At 38.5% G+C, this 20,513-nt stretch overlaps 1 protein-coding gene across 1 annotated transcript in view; it reads right to left on the reverse strand.

The window, feature by feature from the left end:
- Nucleotides 1-20,513, reverse strand: part of LOC135465940 (CD109 antigen-like) — a 43,720-nt gene that overhangs the window by 20,024 nt on the left and 3,183 nt on the right. The window contains exons 3-10 of the mRNA XM_064743322.1: nucleotides 20,058-20,252; nucleotides 19,430-19,579; nucleotides 18,447-18,584; nucleotides 16,839-16,896; nucleotides 14,643-14,796; nucleotides 1,940-2,057; nucleotides 1,214-1,327; nucleotides 635-730 (exon numbers count right to left, since the gene is read on the reverse strand). Coding sequence (XP_064599392.1) covers nucleotides 635-730; nucleotides 1,214-1,327; nucleotides 1,940-2,057; nucleotides 14,643-14,796; nucleotides 16,839-16,896; nucleotides 18,447-18,584; nucleotides 19,430-19,579; nucleotides 20,058-20,252 — 1,023 coding nt within the window. The remainder of the gene's footprint in view (nucleotides 1-634; nucleotides 731-1,213; nucleotides 1,328-1,939; nucleotides 2,058-14,642; nucleotides 14,797-16,838; nucleotides 16,897-18,446; nucleotides 18,585-19,429; nucleotides 19,580-20,057; nucleotides 20,253-20,513) is intronic.

Genomic DNA, 20,513 nt, shown 5'->3' on the forward strand with positions numbered 1-20,513 from the left:
TACGACGACAGCCAGCATTATAATGGGAGGAAACAGGGTAGAGCGCGGGGGAAACCCACAACCATCCGCAGGTTGCTGACAGACAGACCGCAGGTTCCCACATATGGCCGGAGAGGAAGCCAGCACGAGCTGGAGTTGAACTCACAGCGACCGCATTGGTGAGAGGCTCCTAAGTCATTAAGCTGCCCTAGCGCGCTAACCAATGATCACAAAAATAGCTTTACATGTTAATTTATTTTGTTGAGGGGCTCCTGGGTCAATCTGCTACATTAGCATGCTTACCACTAGGCCACCAAGGCCCCTTACAAGTTTAAAGTCATGTAAAGAGTGGACACATACAATATACTTACCAGTCATGTATCTAATCTTCAGTAGAATACAACCTGGATTTTAGAGTATCATCAGTTAATGATTTTCATTTATTTATTCATTTTATTATTATTATTATTATTTTTTGAATGTTGCTTAATGCCACACCCAAGACGTTTTCACCTAAATGCCCCAGGTCAAAAACCACCGATCTTTGGCATCTTTATGACAAACTTTCCCACATGTAACGAACACATGACTGTGCAAATGGCCACATGCTTTTCACCCCACACTTACATGTACATGTCATTCTGTACTAACTCACCTGTACTGTCCTGGTGATAGTTTTGGATACAGCTGTCACATCATTAGGGTTTTCCTTCACTTTGAAGTCATTGGACTGGAACAGCTCTACTGTGGCCTGTACAGACATGAGAACAGATTATCTATCACTACAAAACATCTCCATTATTCAATGGTAGAAGTCTTTAGCCCAATTTGGTTGACAGTAATAAATCTTCAATCTAAGTTATTTGCATTTAGACTTATTAGAATGGGCATACATTGTACATGTACCTTACATCTGCATCTCACTTTGTCTCCTGAAGTGATGGAAAAAAAGTTCAGTGAAATAAAATTAAACTTTATAATACACTGTGCTCAATTAATACTGTACCTTGCCTTAAGTTTGGCTTTTGTAAAGTGACACATTTCACTTGATTTATCCAACTCACAGAGCCATTTAAGAGTTCTTTTGAAATTTGAATAATTTCTTATCAGATGTCTCTTATCAATGTATCATTTTAAGGACTTTAGTGCTTCTGAAGATGCATTTTTACATGCCAGGCTTTTACAGGAAATATATTCTCCATTTGTGTGCTCTTTCTTGTTACTTAACGGTTACCTGAATATTCCTGTTGAGGTAGTTGTAGACAATGACCTTGATGGTGACCTCTTCTCCACGTATTACAGAGTAGGGCTTGTCCACTCTCAGGAAGAAAGGCAGGAAGGCAGTCAGCTGAACAAAAACAAACCAGAAATGCCAAGTGCTAAAAACATGTTCGTTACTTTGATCTAAGTGCTAATACAACTCCCACATGTCTACTTAACATCACTGGAGTAGCCAGTGAAAGGCAGTTGACACATGGTACAGTCTACTTAATGTGCAGATTTCAAGGTTGGTGGGGTCTTAAGACTTTCTGCAATCACAGTCTGAAGCATGAATTAATTCACATTATTTCAATGATTATTTCATCATGTTTACTTCTAAAAGAAAAAAACAAAAAAAACAAAACAAAACAAAACACTAGAAAGAAGACAATGGTCATTTTAACCCAAATGTTATGCGCTAAAACAAAACAAATACAGACACCTCTACATGACACCTCTCCACATACAGACACCTCTCCACATACGGACACCTCTCCACATACAGACACCTCTCCTCTCCCCATACGGATACTTCTCCACACACGGACACCTCTCCACATACAGATACCTCTCCACATACGGACACCTCTCCACATACGGACACCTCTGTACATTATTACATTACTTTTTCCATTATTTGGCTGTTTGCTTCAGAGTTTACATTATATGCCACATTAGATGGTGGTTCATTTTAACTTACATTTGCTCTCTGAGGGGGGATGCCCAGACCCAAGGTGGGATGAAGAGCAAAAGATGTGGCCACCCATTTGGTGAGTGTGTCAGGTACAGACACAGAAAAAGTCGCCCTGCCATCAAGTCTACAGAAAACCAAGAATAAGTCATTACACTAATGTCAGAATCAATGGCTACATCGATCAAATTTTTAAAACAAACACATTCAAAGGTGATTATTTTTAAAGCTCCATGTATGCTGAACAATATGTAAGAAGAAATATTAAAAATATTAATATTGCAAAGATTTCTTTGAAATATTCATCTTTACCGTACCGTACCACATTAGTTCAACTGTTATTTATTCACATTGTTTTGAGCAGGGCAGAAGAGATACCGAATAATATATTACACGTGCCATGAATAATTAATCACGAAAAAAACTCTATTTCACATACAAATAAACTACATATGCAAACAAGTGAATAGATTTGTGAGACAGGCAACACAGAGTCAAAGCAGTAACAGGGGAGTCAGGCAGAGTCAAAGCAGTTATAAGGGAATCAGGCAGAGTCAAGACAGTTATTAATGGTAGTTAGTGCAAGCATGTGGAGAGATGAAGCGCATAGACAGTCCAACTCCTTGTAGACTTGGGAAATTCTTCACTATAGACTTTCTATCTGACAAGAATGATAGGCTGTTCCAAATGCTTGTGTATACAAATCTTTTATAAGAAAAGCCCTGGGTCTACAGACGGCTTCATTAGTAATCTAAATCAGAAACATATACATGCACAAATAAGAAATTTTGTTACTTTCTTCTTCCCCCATTAACATACATGTAAAAATGTAGGCAACTGCTGAAATATGGGAACGAATTTCATGTAAAACTCCTTCCCGCCTGTATCAAGACGTTCCAAAGCTGTGAACTCATTTGTTCTTTCCTATATTACGACACAATTATCGGTGCACATGTACTCATACAACTTATACGAAGTACACACGCACTGCAACATTACAGAATAATGATAATAATAATAATGATGTAATAAAATTACTCAATGCATTCTATTATCACTTGGACCTTCTGTGTAACCTGTCCTCAACTGTTCCATTAAAAACTATTCATGTGTAATGAGGCAATTACATCTACTGCCACATGACCTAGCTAGGCTAGGCTTGCTATCTACTGCCCCATGACCTAGCTAGGCTAGGCAAGATATCTCCTTTCCTATGACTTAGGTAGGTTAGGCAAGATATCTCCTTTCCTCTGACTTAGGTAGGCTAGGCAAGACATATACTGTCCCATGACCTGGGTAGGCTAGGCACGATACATGTATCTATTGCCTCATGACCTTGGTAGGCAGAACATGCCCCAATACAGACAGTATTCCAGTACGCACACAATCAAATAACACAACATGAAGTATAACATATTGTCTCCAGACTGACAAGAAGTGAAACACTGTATGGACCAGACTACACACCTCACACATACATAAACATATATACATTAACTAGTACGTGCATTATATCTTTCAGGTTCAAGCCGAACCATGATTGGTTCAATATGTAGCTAACAGTGTAATACTGGGCCACTGGTATGATATTACATGTTAAATGATCGATTCTTGTTTAACGAAATATATATACACTCAAGACTTTTTCACTTTCCATGATGGCAGTCACTTTTAAGGGAAAAAAAAATACACTGGAGTGTCTCGGATACACCACAACTACAATCTTAACCACCTTAATTTCTCAATTCATTTGCATCTGAAACAGAAATTTTCCGGGCAATTTTGCATAATATAATTTGATTTTTGCATGGCATCAGCTATATTGGTTTGGTTGGCAAATTTTAAGGCTTCACAAAGAATCTAATTTTATTAGAGTACATAGAAAAATATGCCTTCAGAATATGCTTGAATGACCATCTTGAAGAAGAATTAGAGTGAATACATTTCTGGTTACTACGTGATAGTTGATACTATGTTCCGATTACAATTGCTCTCATCCTCAACAACAGATGTGGTGAAGTCCAGTACTTAGTGCTCCTGTGGTCAAAGATCAATTCTTGTCACTACAAAACCATCCTAATATAAAGAAATAAATATGAAATGACTGAAAAGTTTAAACTGCCTTAAATACAAAGGGATTCTTTTTTCACATCTTGGCTTAATAAGTTGACTGACTTTGTGAAGTGGCACAATGCCCACAGGAGGAGATCAACACTACATCCAAATAGAATATTAACACATTTTGTACACAAATGGACACACTCTGACAAAAACATACACAGCTGTTTAAATAAGGCACATGTACAAGTAACAAATAAAACATAATTAAGTTAGAATGTAGGAACACTACAAACAGTTTCCTGTAGAGATTGCTACCTTTCCAAATATGGCAGAAATCTGAATATTATATAAAACACACTGACCGACTGACAGACAGACAGGCAGGCAGATAAACAGGCAGAAAGACAGACAGGCACTGGTCCATCAATTAATGGGTACATTGTAAAAGCAGTAAGAAAAACATTACATTCAAACAATATTTATAAATGTATAAACATCACATTAAAACAAAATTGAAGCTGCTACTTTCCAAAATTTTTTTTTTAACTAATCACTAAGATTGCCATGGTCCTGCAATAGGAAAGATTGATTGCAAGATTAACGTTAAAAAAACTTGAAGATGCTGTTCACAAGAATTAAAGAGATCAGGGTTTTGCAAATTCTGTGATCTTTTGTCCTCTTCAGTTAGAATTCCATGGCCTTTCCAGGACTTTCATTATTAGTTCACTGTTTTATTTAAATGCATTTATTCAATTAACAGGAGTTCTATTCAAGAATATTTCACTTCTTGAGAGCAGCCAGCGTCACGGTGGATGGAAAAAGGGCAGACCCTGTGAGGAAAACCACGACCATCAGCAGGTTGCCGACAAACTTTCCCATGCACAATCAGAGAGGAAGCCAGCTTAAGCTGGGCTTGATGTCCCAGCTATAATCCCACAGCTCCTGCTGTGCTGACATGCTAACCACTCAGCCGTGGAGGCTACCTCTGCCAATTCATACTCAGCACTGCAAAGAGCTTTCCACATTTTCAGAGACAATTTTAGGCTTTAACAAATTTTACAGTACCATGTACATGTATATAAGGTCTGAATGACATACTGGTATCAACAACAAATTAAAATGTCACTCCACTTACCGGTATCAACAACAAATTAAAATCTCGCTCCACTTACCGGTATCAACAACAAATTAAAATCTCGCACCACTTATCGGTATCAACAACAAATTAATATCTCGCTCCACTTACCGGTATCAACAACAAATTAAAATCTCGCTCCACTTACCGGTATCAACAACAAATTTAAATCTCGCTCCACTTACCGGTATCAACAACAAATTAAAATCTCACTCCACTTACCGGTATCAACAACAAATTTAAATCTCGCTCCACTTACCGGTATCAACAACAAATTAAAATCTCGCTCCACTTACCGGTATCAACAACAAATTAAAATCTCGCTCCACTTACCGGTATCAACAACAAATTTAAATCTCGCTCCACATACTGGTATCAACAACGAATTAAAATCTCACTCCACTTAAATGTCAAGAATGTGAAACCTAAACCCTGAAACCTACTTAAACAGTTTGTAAAGTTTATTATCTCTTTGATCAATTTCCAGGAGTTCTATAGAAATTCAATAATCCTCACACAAAGCCCATGACCTTCAAGGATTTTCCAGAGCTGAATATGAGCTTAATATTTATGTTAATCTTGCAATCAATCTTTCCTACTGCAGGACCATGGCAATCTTAGTGATTAGTTCAAAAAAAAAAATGTGGAAAGTAGCAGCTTCATTTTTGTTTTAATGTGATGTTCATACATTTTTAAATATTGTTTGAATGTAATGTTTTTCTTACTGCTTTCACAATGTACCCATTAACTGATGGACCAGTGCCTGTCTGTCTTCCTGCCTGTTTATCTGCCTGTCTGTCTGTCTGTCTGTCGGTCAGTGTGTTTTATATAATATTCAGATTTCTGCCATATTTGGAGAGGTAGCAATCTCTACAGGGAACTGTTTGTAGTGTTCCTACATTCTAACTTAATTATGTTTTATTTGTTACCTTTGCATGTGCCTTATTTAAACAGCTGTGTGATGAAAAACTGACAATCTAATCAGGTAAAGGACACCCAGGGTGTAGATGATAAAATGGTAACAAGACCAATATGAATGGGACATATATTTTCTGAACTTGAAACAGACAGCAATAGTCATACAGTTGTTCACAATCTAATCCTGACCAGTCTAACCGGGACCTGCCAATAAATCCTGGTGTAATTTTGATGAATACAGCTAAATAGTTTTGAAATATAACATTATAGGCAAAATAAGAACAAACAACCCCATGAAGAATTATGCTACATACAGGATAGAGGTCATTATGAAAAGTCTTCACGATTATGACGGGGCGGAGCGAATCCGTTTTAGACGACTGATTGGCTATTTCATGGAAAGCCACGCCCTCTCTTCCTGTCACTGGTCTGTCAGTGTGTCAGCCCAACAGCCATTGTTATGTCACATGGTCGGTGACCTGTCAATCAATGTCTACTCACTTGGCGCAAGGTTGCTTTGGCTCCGCCCGTACTGTCTTCATATGAAGACGTTTTCTTCATCAATAAGTACTTTGGAATTAAAGCCTGTGATTGGCTGAAAACACCATCGACAGCCAATCTGTCGTCTAAGTGATGATCCATGTGTGTGGGTTGGTAGGGAGGGAGGGAGGGTGGGGGGGTTGTCACAAATGAAAGAGACAATTACATTTAGACAAAACACATCAGGGCAATCCAGAAAAAAAAAGAACAGGCAAAACTGATTTAACAATACTTCAAAAATACACATGCATACAAATATGAGCTTGGTATCCAATCAAAACATGCATAAAATATGAGCATATAACATCCACACCTTGGAGGCTTAATTGCATGCATTTCAACTGGACGAAATAAGCCTTACTGGAGACAGTATTTTGACATAAACATGTGGACATTATGGCATCCAAATAAACAAACAAGGCTCACAGCTCAACTGTCATACAGACAAAAAAGTACCTGTACACAGAAGAGCTAACATACAAGAGGAAATGGTATACACCTGGAAGCCGAACTACATCCCATTCTCATGCTTCTTTAAATTAACTGTAATTTTAACACAAACGAAATTAAGAGAGAATTAAGAAAAATAATCTCATTTGCAGCTCGCCTGATTAAAGCAAAACGTATGTAGAAAGAAGAAATATGTGAAATATCAAATATTCCATTAACTGGCCATGCCAATAGGTCATAAAGTGTAAAGTTACAATTAAGGTATTTGCTAAAATGGAAAATACTGAATACACTATTAAGGGTGTTCCCAATAGTATTCTCAAACCAAAATGATCACTGCTTTACATACATAGGACTGATGAGTATTTAAAACAAACTCATTACATATATTAACCCTTTTCCCAGCTGGACAACACACTTGCAGGATACACATGCATGTTCATATATATGTATATATATATATAAGTTTACATAATGAAACCACTGCTGTATATATCACCTTCACATAAATATAGGGTACTAAAGTTCTGTCAATAAATACCACAAAGTTACTTTATTTCACCTGTTTGCAAGAGGCTATATGTATAAAAAGAAATATATTTATGAAAAAAATAAAAACAATGCCTACATGTCCCTTTTAATATAGAAAAGCTGTACCCTGAATCACGGGAAAGTGACATTTAAAACCCAATCAAAACCATGCGTATACCCTGCCGTGTGACTGTCCCAGAGCCAGGATTCTGGGAAGAACTTGCGAACATATGTTGTGACTTCAGAATCCAAAGAAATAGGGTTCATCAAATCTGATCGTGGCTCCCCTAACATTGGTAGGTCAATGGCTAGAGTTCGGAAATCGCCTGTCAAACACATAATGGCCACAGATGTACCAGTCTTGAAAACCATCTTTGCAAATGGCAAACCGTCAGGAAAAACAGCCTGAGATGATTTGCTGTCTTACAGAAATTTAAAGATAATGACCTCTAAAAATCGAATTAGGCGTCACCAATAGACCACTTAAAACTATGCATAAACATACAGTCATTCATTATTATTTTAGATTTTTGTGAAAAGAGCTAAAGGCGTTCAAACATTTGAATTCTACAGTGGGCTTATGGACCATACTATCAGAGGTTAGGAACTCAGACATCACAAGATGTTTTCCAATCACCACACTAAATGTTGCACTAACTCTTTTTACCTATGAGTAAAAGATTACTGAAATAATGTTCCCAAAAATTCCTTCCTTCTTATGATCATCAAGGAAAATAGGTGATTTGATGACAGAGTTCCTAGATACCGTCAGTATGGCTTGCTTACAGCCTACCATAGTATTCAAATATTTGACTGCCTTTCAACACTCTAACAAAATCTGAAAAAATAAATGAAAGTATTTTTACACATAGTTTTCAATTGTCTGTATGATGAACCTTACTTGTTATTTTAGCTTTCGTTTACTTTAAGAACTGTATCTTCAGTTTTTGGGGTCAGTTATGTAGCAAATCTCCTGTTTTTTGAGCTCAGTAATGTAGCAAATCACCTGTTTTTTGAGCTCAGTGATCTAGCAAATCACCTGTTCAACCACACAGTTGATACCCAGTTATTTTGTCCACAAATGCAGTCCATGAATGTGGTTTGTCCAAATAGTACTCATTTGTCCTTCTCTGTAACATGTCACTACATGTGTTTATGTTCAGATGATGTACTTGTGAAGCAAAGAGGTAGCCAGTTCACAAGCACTTAGGTGCAACTGGATAGCTTTTTACATGGCTTGGTACCAACTTGTTTTGGTTAGAAATGGTCCCTTCTGGTCAGTGATGGCCACACATACCTCATTTTCTTCTATTAATTTACAAGGTTTTATCTCAGGGCATATACTTCATTTCCTTCTGTTTGCAAGGTTGTATTTCGGGCAATGTACATCATTTTCTTCGGTTTACAGGGTTTTATCTTGGGCCATGTACATCATTTTCTTCTGTCTACAAGGTTTTATCTCGGGCCATGTGCATAATTTTCTTCTGTTTACAAGGTTTTATCTCGGGCCATGAACATCATTTTCTTCTGTTTACAAGGTTTTATCTTGAGCCATGTACAACACTTTCTTTTGTTTACAAGGTTTTATCTCGGGCCATGTACATCATTTCCTTCTGTTTACAGGGTTTTATCTTGGGCCATGTACATCATTTTCTTCTGTCTACAAGGTTTTATCTCGGGCCATGTACATCATTTCCTTCTGTTTACAAGGTTTTATCTTGAGCCATGTACAACACTTTCTTTTGTTTACAAGGTTTTATCTCGGGCCATGTACATCATTTTCTTCTGTCTACAAGGTTTTATCTCGGGCCATGTGCATAATTTTCTTCTGTCTACAAGGTTTTATCTCGGGCCATGAACATCATTTTCTTCTGTTTACAAGGTTTTATCTCGGGCCATGTACATCATTTTCTTCTGTCTACAAGGTTTTATCTCGGGCCATGTACATCATTTTCTTCTGTCTACAGGGTTTTATCTTGGGCCATGTACATCATTTTCTTCTGTCTACAAGGTTTTATCTCGGGCCATGTGCATAATTTTCTTCTGTCTACAAGGTTTTATCTCGGGCCATGAACATCATTTTCTTCTGTTTACAAGGTTTTATCTCGGGCCATGTACATCATTTTCTTCTGTCTACAAGGTTTTATCTCGGGCCATGAACATCATTTTCTTCGGTTTACAGGGTTTTATCTCGGGCCATGAACATCATTTTCTTCGGTTTACAGGGTTTTATCTCGGGCCATGTACATCATTTTCTTCTGTCTACAAGGTTTTATCTCGGGCCATGAACATCATTTTCTTCGGTTTACAGGGTTTTATCTCGGGCCATGTACATCATTTTCTTCTGTCTACAGGGTTTTATCTTGGGCCATGTACATCATTTTCTTCTGTCTACAAGGTTTTATCTCGGGCCATGTGCATAATTTTCTTCTGTCTACAAGGTTTTATCTCGGGCCATGAACATCATTTTCTTCTGTTTACAAGGTTTTATCTCGGGCCATGTACATCATTTTCTTCTGTCTACAAGGTTTTATCTCGGGCCATGAACATCATTTTCTTCGGTTTACAGGGTTTTATCTCAGGCCATGTACATCATTTTCTTCTATTCACAAGGTTTTTATCACTGGAAGTGTTATCCATGACAGTAACAAAACATAGTTCATCTATTCTAGATTCCAAAACAATATTTAATGGTAGCAGATTCACCAATCAGAAATTCTCAAGGTCGAAACTTACAAATAAAATGATAAATTACTGTCCCTGCAAACGAAATTTGACATCAACACACACAACCCCAAAAATGGTCCATACTAAGTAGACAAAAACAAAATCCGGAGACAATATACTTCATAACAGACAAGAGCTTAACGCTGACTTACTGTAATACTACAGGGTACACACAGTGTGACCAACACAACAATCCCCCCTTGAACACCCACTTCCATAGACACAATTCCAACTCTGCATGCGCCCTGAACACTAATAAACAATCAGACATAATATACCCGGCCACTTTCTCGTCCCAAAGTAAGGACTCAGGAAAAAATGTCCGCACATGCACTACAGGTGCTGTGCCCACAACCCCTGAGGTTGGGGCAGATGGAATTCTTCCCTGAGTTCTCATAAATAAAATTGGATCTACAAAAAAGAAGCAGAGGTTCATCTTTTTTTTTTTTCTTAATATCCAGCACTCTGCTCGCCGCTATATAGTTACCCATCTGCAGAATCAAGCTGCCACCTAGATTGCATCTATTTCTACAAAAGATTGTTTAGAGAAGTCAGCATGCCATGCACATTATAATATGTTAACAAAACTTGTACCCTGCAATGGAATCATCCCATATCCAAGATTCAGGAAAGAATTTGCGAACATAAACTTCCTCAGTCGCAGAGGCATCTACTTCCTTTCCTCTGCGAGCCGTGGGAGGAAACTGCCCTCCCCGAGCCATATCAAACATCACTGGAAATGGACCTACAGTATGAACATAGAAAATCTCAGCCCCTCTTGTCACTTTCGAGAAAAATAGTAAATCTTTGGGTGTGCGTATATGTCATTTATTTGATTGTTACTGAATGGCATTTTTAAATATCTACTGATAATCTTCCACATGGGAAAGTTGGTCTCTTGGCAGTCACATATGCAGTTGCCTCTACATAACACCATGCTCAGTTCGGTTTATATGTCTTATCCTGATTGTCAGCTGTCATCAAAGTACAATACAGCAACTCTTCTACAAAGCTACTGTACAAAGCAATTAACAGGAAATAATTTAATATAGAATTTTAAGACTAAGATGAACTCTGGCAACGATTTTATATTTCGGTACTATCTAAGACCATTTCCATTCTTGAAAATGATTTAGCAGACAACCACTTGGGCCAGAACAAGCGCCACTATCTTGTATATGTACATAATGTAACAGAAAAATGTGTATGTATTAATTGATTTGAGGTTGTGAATCTGTGGTGTTTGACTTCTTCTGTAACAGTACTGAAGTCATCTGTTCAAACAACGATGAGTAAGACCACCATTAAGGATACCTGCATGGAAAAAAACCTCTGCTTAAATAGCAAAAATTAGTTAGGGTCTACGTGTGGCTTCAAAAGAGAAATGGTTAGCATGATCGCGCTCTGTCAAGACTGTGAAAGTAGTTAGCAGGAAAGCCTTTAGTATATATCGGGTGGGCATAAAAAAATGGGCTGTACTTTGACACTCGACATCTCCGAAATTCTCTTACTTCAGCTTGTAAAAATTTACACACCCAAAGCCATTATGTCCTAAGTATACAGACCAAATTTCTATTTCATCCTTTAAAATTTCTGTTGATGGGAACAAAATCCAAACAGAGTCAAAAATGCATGTTCCAGACATTTCAAAATGATGTTCTACGTTGTTTTACTTGAAAAGATGATCAAATGGTCCTCCATCTTCCCGGTAGACGGTGCGAAAATGTTTCTTCCATGAGCTGATTGAGTCCCGAATCTCCTTAAGAGTAATTTTTTTCCAGCAGGCCTTGATGCGTGTCACACAGGTGCAGTGCGCACTCTACTCAGGACACCTGACAGGTGATGCAATGTGGGTCACCAGAACGTGCGTTTTTGAGGCTATGTTTTCATTTTAACCCTGTGTGCAGACTACTGGAACTATGATCATCATCATGCATTTGAATGTCTAAAGTTTGAAAGGGTTTAAACAAAGGAAAGTGGAGCAATGCAGCATCAAAGTACGGCCCATTTTTTTATGCCCACCCGATATAATATGTGGCTGATAACAAACATGTAGGCTCAAACCATATACTCTTCCATAATGGTATGCAATGTTAAGACAAATACTAGAATGAAACATAAAAAAAAATGGGCAAATTAGCTTCACTGACCTGGAAAAAAAATGATTCTATCAATAATGGTTCTTAATGGCAACATGGAAATGTTTTACCAAGGCTTGTTGATGCTTCACAAAGCTGAAAAAGAATTAAACTGGCTTCACCTAATACACCACGAACAACAATTAATGCGTTAAAAATAATTATTACATGACAAGTCCACAGTAAAACAACTAATGAATCGACAGATTACGGAAATCATTACGCTACATATGGTTCTTGCAAAAACTGAGATCTTAATATTCTTAGCAAATATTGGGCACGTTATGTAAAACCAACCTGTTCCTATCCAGACTGTCACTGAAGAGCAGCAATCATACACTGGTGTACATGCAGTGCTACAGGAAGTATAGGAAATCTTACATGCTCAATGCATGCACTGTTTTGTTTTCCAATGAACCAAATGTCCAACATGAAACTTGATGACAGGTGATAGTGCAAACATTAACAACACGGTGACTTTCTGAAGTAGATGTGATATCAAAGTTTGATGAGAACAGGGAGACGAGTGAAATTAGGATGATTTACTGCCAATGGTTAATGGGATTACATGAATATGAAAGCACTACGTTAAGAATCTACCGAGTTCTCTCCCACTGCCAGGTCAATGTCATTGGTGAAATTCTAACTTCACTGGGGAAAATGCCGGGTGGGAAAGTACCTAAAACAATGAGCAACTCCACATGAACGTGTTTACTCTATCATGAGGTTGACTATTCATAAAACATTCGAAAACTTCACGTATGTGAATGTCAAAATAAATGAATGGTAAGGAACACAGCAATGTTCAGTGTCACATTTACTAAGAATCTATCATCGGGGATAAACTGGTAATTTCATGTTTGAAACACGATCCCACATACATAGATATAAATGAAAGCCTCAATTGACTTCCTTAATCGAAATATGCAAATGTGTGTGAAATGGCAAAATTCTAACTCCAGGGTACAACATCCAAATCCCACTGTACAGGATTCATGCATATCTGAGCATATTTCAAATATTATTATTATTGCACCGCTGGAATTCCATTTCATGACTTTTGATGAAATACATGAAAATTAAAGCCGAGGTAAAACTGTTAAAGCTGAGGTAAAACTGTTAAAGCCGAGGTAAAACTGCAACATGTTCGAAACAGAACCTCACATGACTGGCCTAGACACGCTGGCTTTAAGTCACTTTTCATTCAACACAAATCTTAAAATAGAACACATTTATACAAACTATACTTTAAATGAAAGAACTATACAAACTGTGTGGAATTCTATTATTATTTTTTTTTCATTTTTTAAAAGTTTTCTTAAGAGAGAAAAACGGTTTTAAGTATCAGTATTTTCTACAAAATCTGCCGATTCGAGGCACATTGATAGTCCTGACATGTCTAAGGCTTGTCCAATCAAACGCCTCCTTTCCTTCTCTTGAATATTCATAGTCACGTCAAGGTGCTAAATATTTTACTCTTACCATATGATGAACGTGCTTTTCCAGTCTCAGCTAAATACGTATGTATATCGTGGTAATCATGGATTTTAAGGTGTGTTAAAGCCAACTCTCAACTGGCTGTTGTCTGCCAAACTGTGTCTGGAATGTTATGTCCTGAAGAGCTACTGAGCAAAGCTAAGCACGATGACGTATGTAATCTGTACAAATAGCAGCGTAAAGGAGACATCTAAGTCTTCGATGTTTAACTATTAAATACTCAAATAACAAGCCCCGCAGACAGAAAATTTAGATATTTTATTTAACTTTAAATGTAGATCTTTCATTTAAGGAGATTGTATAAATGTGTTCTTTTCTTCTAAACTGGAAGCTGTTTCAGGCTACAAAAATACTTAGAACCAAGCATTATATAGTGTTTAGATCTTAAATCTGATAAATGAAAAAAAAGTTTAATGCGGGACAATGAAAGATAACCTCTGCTGGTAAAAACATAAAAATGACGACTGAAAAACAAGGACATTTTAACAGTATTAATCAAGAGCCGCAGAATAACAAAGGGTAGAGCCCAAAGAGGAACAGCTGAGAAGACGCATTGCCGTATTAGAACTACAGTCAAGGGTAAAATGAAAATGCAGGAAAAACGAAAAGTGATACAGAGTGTTTGGACACAAAATTATAAAACAACATCAACCACAGAATGCTGGGATTAGCGCATGAAGGGAGCTAAGGTTGTCATTCAGACGGAAAGCTCTACCCTGCCACTGCTGAGTCCCACAGCCAGCTCTCTGGAAAGAACTTCCGCACATATAGCTCTGTTTGCTGCACTCCACCTCCAGTGCTGTCAGTCTTTAGGAAAACCAAATCAGGTACAGCAGCCTCCATAATGTCGCCATCAAATGCTATTATTTCTGAAATGCAGGATTAATGTAGTAGAAGTACTGCTAGTCAGATGTAAGACAGCTTAACAAACCTGCATGGGGTCATAGGTGATTTCTGACCTAAGACAAGTGTCTCAGCCAGTATGTCATGAACACCGTTTCTTTTCGCAGTCTGGCTCAGTGAACAAAATCAGATACTGGATACTGTGTGAACGGATCTGCGAATGTAGGTATCTTAATTACCAATTAATTCAGTTTCAATTCAATGCAATGTACCACTTTGAAACAATTCTGGAAAACTATTAAAGTCCAAATCATTTGACCAAAAACAGCAAGAATTATGGTCAAATTGGATGAAGGGGTCCAAAACTCCCACTTGTTTTGTAACATGTCATAATGAAGCCATGTGCCAACTTCCAATTCAACGCCACACACTGTTAAAAAAGTCTGAAAAACTCTTCAAGTTCAAACGGCCATAATTAAATTGTCCAAATGGGACATATGCGTTGATCTGGAACTCAAACTTTGTATGTAACGTTTGTAAGTCTCAATTCAATACGATGAACTGTTTCAAAAAGTCTGGAAAACTAGTATAAATGACAAAACTTTCCCGACTCTGCTGGTAATGGTAAGGGCCTAATGGTAGCGGCCTAATGGTAGGGTAATGGTAGGGGCCTATGAGTAGGGTAATGGTAAGGGCCTAATGGTAGGGTAATGGTAGGGGCCTAACGGTTGGGTAATGGTAGGGGCCTAAGGGTAGTGTAATGGTAGGGGCCTAACGGTTGGGTAATGGTAGGGGCCTAAGGGTAGGGTAACGGTAGGAGCCTACAGGTTGGGTAATGGTAGGGGCCTAAGGGTAGGGTAATGGTAGGGGCCTAATGGTAGGGTAATGGTAGGGGGCTAAGGGTAGGGTAATGGTAGGGGCCTAATGGTAGGGTAATGGTAGGGGCCTAAGGGTAGGGTAATGGTAGGGGCCTAATGGTAGGGGTCTTATGGTAGGGTAATGGAAGAGTCGAAATGCAGGTCATATTGAAGGAGATACTGTTATTAGTTTGACAGTCCCAAACATTTCTGTATTACCCAGCAAAATTTCTTCATCTATTTGATTGGTGTTTTACGCCTTACTCAAGAATACTTTCACTTATATGGTGGCGGCAAGCATTATGCTGGGAGGAAACATGGACAGAACCTGTGGGGAAAAAACTGAGGACAATACGCAGTTAATGACACACTTTCCCATGTATGGCCAGAGAGGAAACTGGCATGAGCTGGACACAGAAAAAACACTGGTGAAAATGTATGTAGGTAAGCTTTGAGTTTTAGGTTGTGTCCCCTGGGCACCTTGGTGAGAGACTCAGGAGTTGTGCTGCGCTTGCATGCTCTGCACCTCATCCAAAGAGGCCTTCTCGGGGAGCGACTCATGAGTTGTACAGTGCTCACATGCTCAGCACCCTTGCCACAGAGGCCCCCTTGGTGAGAGGCTCAGGAGTTGTACTGCGCTTGCATGCTCTTGCACCTCATCCAAACAGGTCCCCTTGGAGAGCGTCTCACGAGTTGTACTGCGCTCTCACACTCAGCACCTTTGCCACAGAGGGCCCCTTGGTGAGAGGCTCAGGAGTTGTACTGCGCTTGCATGCTCTGCACCTCATCCAAATAGGTCCCCTGGGAGAGCGACTCACGAGTTGTACTGCGTGCTCACACTCAGCACCCTTGCCACAGAGGCCCCCTTGGTGAGAGGCTCAGGAGTTGTACTGCGCTTGCATGCTCTGTTTTACATGACATACTGACTTTACATAGAGAAAATCTGTATACCTGAATGCCAGAATGTATCATCTTTAGTTACGACCTGTAGGAAAAAATCTGTTTACATTTGTGCAATGTGAAATCACACAACAAAGGAATCAATGTATATCTACTCACTAATTTAAAAAAAAAAAAAAAAAAAAAAAAAAAAAAAACAGAAACAAAACAGTAACATTAATTTCTCATGACTGCCACTAATTTTTCGTAACTGTACCTAATTGACTGCATAATTAGATGACTAAATGGCGACAAGAAAATAAATGACTTACCATTCTGTGGGGGTTCACTAAACACAAAGGCATCAGTCATGTAAACCAGTCCGGCCGACTGAAAAAATATCCAACAGGAAACTTAGGAGGACTTAATACTTTTCATGGGTAACGGATTTATGATTAATTGCTCTCCAAAACTTGACTTTCATTCAAAATATGATCCAATTTTTTATACAATATGACGCTTGTTCCTATGCACAATCACTTTGTTCTGGTTTCTCTTCAGTGTGTTAGTAGCGGCTAAGCCATTTTCTTTAAACCCATTACTCTTTTCCCACTACCATTATTCCCATGCCCTGAAGTACCTAAAATTTTGTCCAAGTTGAAGCTGCACATCTTGCATGATTCTGCGAGTCTTACTGATCACAGAAAGGTTTGTTTGGGAAGTACGATGATTTCCCACTAGAATAAAGTAAGTTTCACCATCAAAAAAAAAAAATGACATTAATTCGCTTTTAAAAATCAACTGTTTAGGGCAAAATTTTGGGTGATTTACAGTGTTTAACATGAAACTGTTATAACTATAAATCCCTCATCCCTGCCCCTAATCACAAAAATGTTTCACTATGTTTGGATCAGTAATTTTGGACACTGGACACTAGGAACCTATATTAACATTAACTCTAATATTTTCTAAGTTAAGTTTTGATCACCTTCCCACTGGAGCAGAGACAAACAATTACATTATGAACGAAAATGTGCGTGAATCTGTTTTTGTGTGGAAATGGTCTAATGGTCAGTTTAATACTTACTTGTTCATTTTCCTATGTACTGACATTCTGTATCACCATTCTGTCACCTCATCTCAAATTACAAACGATATGGAAGTTTTACATTATGACAATACACACACAGAATTCAAAGTGTACTGGTGTTTAACATGGATGCCAGTGAGGTTTACCATGAGTGCTACTGGGGTTTAACATGGATGCCAGTGAGGTTTACCATGAGTGCTACTGGTGTTTAGTATGGATGCCAGTGAGGTTTACCATGAGTGCTCCTGATGTTTAAGATGGATGCCAGTGAGGTTTACCATGAGTGTTACTGGTGTTTAAGATGGATGCCAGTGAGGTTTACCATGAGTGCTACTGGTGTTTAGTATGGATGCCAGTGAGGTTTACCATGAGTGCTACTGGTGTTTAACATGGATGCCAGTGAGGTTTATCATGAGTGCTACTGGTGTTTAGTATGGATGCCAGTGAGGTTTACCATTAGTGCCACTGGTGTTTAGCATGGATGCCAGTGAGGTTTATCATGAGTGGTACTGGGGTTTAACATGGATGCCGCTGTGGTATACCACAAGTGCTAGTGGGGTCTAACATGGATGCCACTCAGGTTTACCATGAGTGCTACTGGTGTTTAACATAGGTGCCACTGGTGCTTAACATGGGTGCTACTGGTGTTTAAAATGGGAGTCAATGGGGTTTAACATGGGTGTCACCAGGGTTTAACAATTGAGTGCTGAAAGGATTTAAGATGAGTGCTGAAAGGATTTAAGATGAGTGCTATAAGGGTTTAAGATGAGGGCTATTGGGGATTAACCTGAGTGCTACTGTGGATTAACATGAGTGCTATTGGGGTTTAGCATGAAAGTTATCAACTTACCGAGAGAACCTGAGCAGTGTCTGATGCCGACCTGAAGGGGTACCATATGATGCTGCGCCGAAATCTTCTATTTAGTGGCACAGGTCCACAGCATTTTGGGCCATGCTGATCACTGTAGCTGTCCAGTTCAGTTACTACCTGGTAGAAAAGACATCCATAAAAAATAAACATATTAGTATTTATTTATTTTATTTATTTATTTGATTGGTGTTTTATGCCGTACTCAAGAATATTTCACTTATACGATGGCAGCCAACATTATGGTGGGAGGAAACCGGGCAGAGACTGGGGAAACCCACAACCATAACATATTAGTAAGATAAGCTGAGAATAACACTGGCTTTCAAATTTCAGGTAATATTTTATAACATGCGTTAAAGAAACCTGAACTACAGCATGCAGTTATTCAGTACGACAGCACTACTTTATTACGGCTTAAAAAATTGTAAGCTAGCTAATGTGGCTGACATAGACATCTTTAGTATGAAGATGTTAAAAGCATTTGTCTGAGATCACAACAGTAGTTCCAGTGAATTATTCTTGACAATAGCAAAAAATATTAAATATGCATACTTTGACAATATTTGAAGACAAACTTCAACGCTTACCCTGACCTGCCATTAATAGCCAATAATTCATCAATACTGTCCTCTTCATGTACTCCCTTTTCAAAGTTTTTAATTCAGACCCATGTTACCAAACAGACAGTGTTGTCACGTAATCTCATCTATAAAGACGTAATGATGAGGAATGAAATCTCAGTTAATTATCATTAATTAATATCATTAACGATACATGTAACTGCATGACTCCTGGAAAATATGACCTTTAAGAGTCCGCAGAAAATATCATCAAACAATCCCTTGATGTTTATGCCACATATCACAGTGTCTACATGAACTGTCACTGGACTGTTTAATGTGAAACTAGCCATCACACACACACTGTCTGGATAAAAGATCCCATGAGAGATCAAAACTCACCCGATCCACAGTGATGTCGTTGGACTCGCTCATCAGGAGAACGCTCTGGTCAACAGCCCCCACCGACACGTACGAATTAGGTTCTGCTGTGACTGTCAGAACTGCCGTCTCATTGACCTCCTTCCTGGCAGCATCCCAGCTCATTGTCATCTACAAGTTCAGACAAAATGACATCGTCATAACTTCCTTCTTATACACTAAATCGCACAACTCTGAATAGTGTATTTATTTAACACCATTCAGGTGACAATATCTCATGAAGATCCGCAGGTATGTATACGTACGTTTGGAGTTTCACGGTCGTACTTAACATTTTTTCAGTCATTTGACGACGGGGAGTCACTAGTCATCAGCAAAATGTCGAAAACACCGGACATGACACCCACCACGTACTGACATTTCGGGGCCAAAGAGTCCTTTCTCCCAGCTCTACCCTCTCAGCAGAGGCAGCAACTTGTAGCATTTTTAACGTTTTTGGTATGACGCAATTCTCCCCCACTTCGGGGAGGATGCCCTAAACATTAGGCCAACAAACCTGTCACATATAACAGTATAATTAACAGTAAGTACTAACTGTTTTGCACTGATTACTGGACAGCACAAACTTCCCAGGACTAATTATTCGTACCTGATTGTTCAGGCTGAATTCAACTTGAAATTTTTCGGCTGCAGCAATAACTTCCCTTTGGTTGTTCATATAGTACACAACAATGGTGGCGCTTGGTGCCATAGATGGTGTTGCGGCAATCGAAATATCAAACGTTGTACTGGCTGGGTTGACTGCCTGATTTCCAGATGCAACAACCTTGCCTTTTGATAAAATCTGAAAACATAAAAGACACGTTAATTACAAGCTGATGGCTAATTAGCCTTAATGAAATTTGGAATTTTTTCTTTCTCATATTACACCAAGATTTAAAGAAGTTGTTATTACACCTTCCTTCATCACCTGGACGGCTCATGCAGACCATGATGATTTTATCACATTTTTTGAACACAAAGATATGTACATCCAACAGACTCAATACTCCTCATGAGAATGAAAGTTCATAACTCCAGCTGCAATGTAACCATGCAGAAAATG

Source organism: Liolophura sinensis, chromosome 5 (assembly GCF_032854445.1).
Source record: "Liolophura sinensis isolate JHLJ2023 chromosome 5, CUHK_Ljap_v2, whole genome shotgun sequence".
Taxonomy (NCBI): domain Eukaryota; kingdom Metazoa; phylum Mollusca; class Polyplacophora; order Chitonida; family Chitonidae; genus Liolophura; species Liolophura sinensis.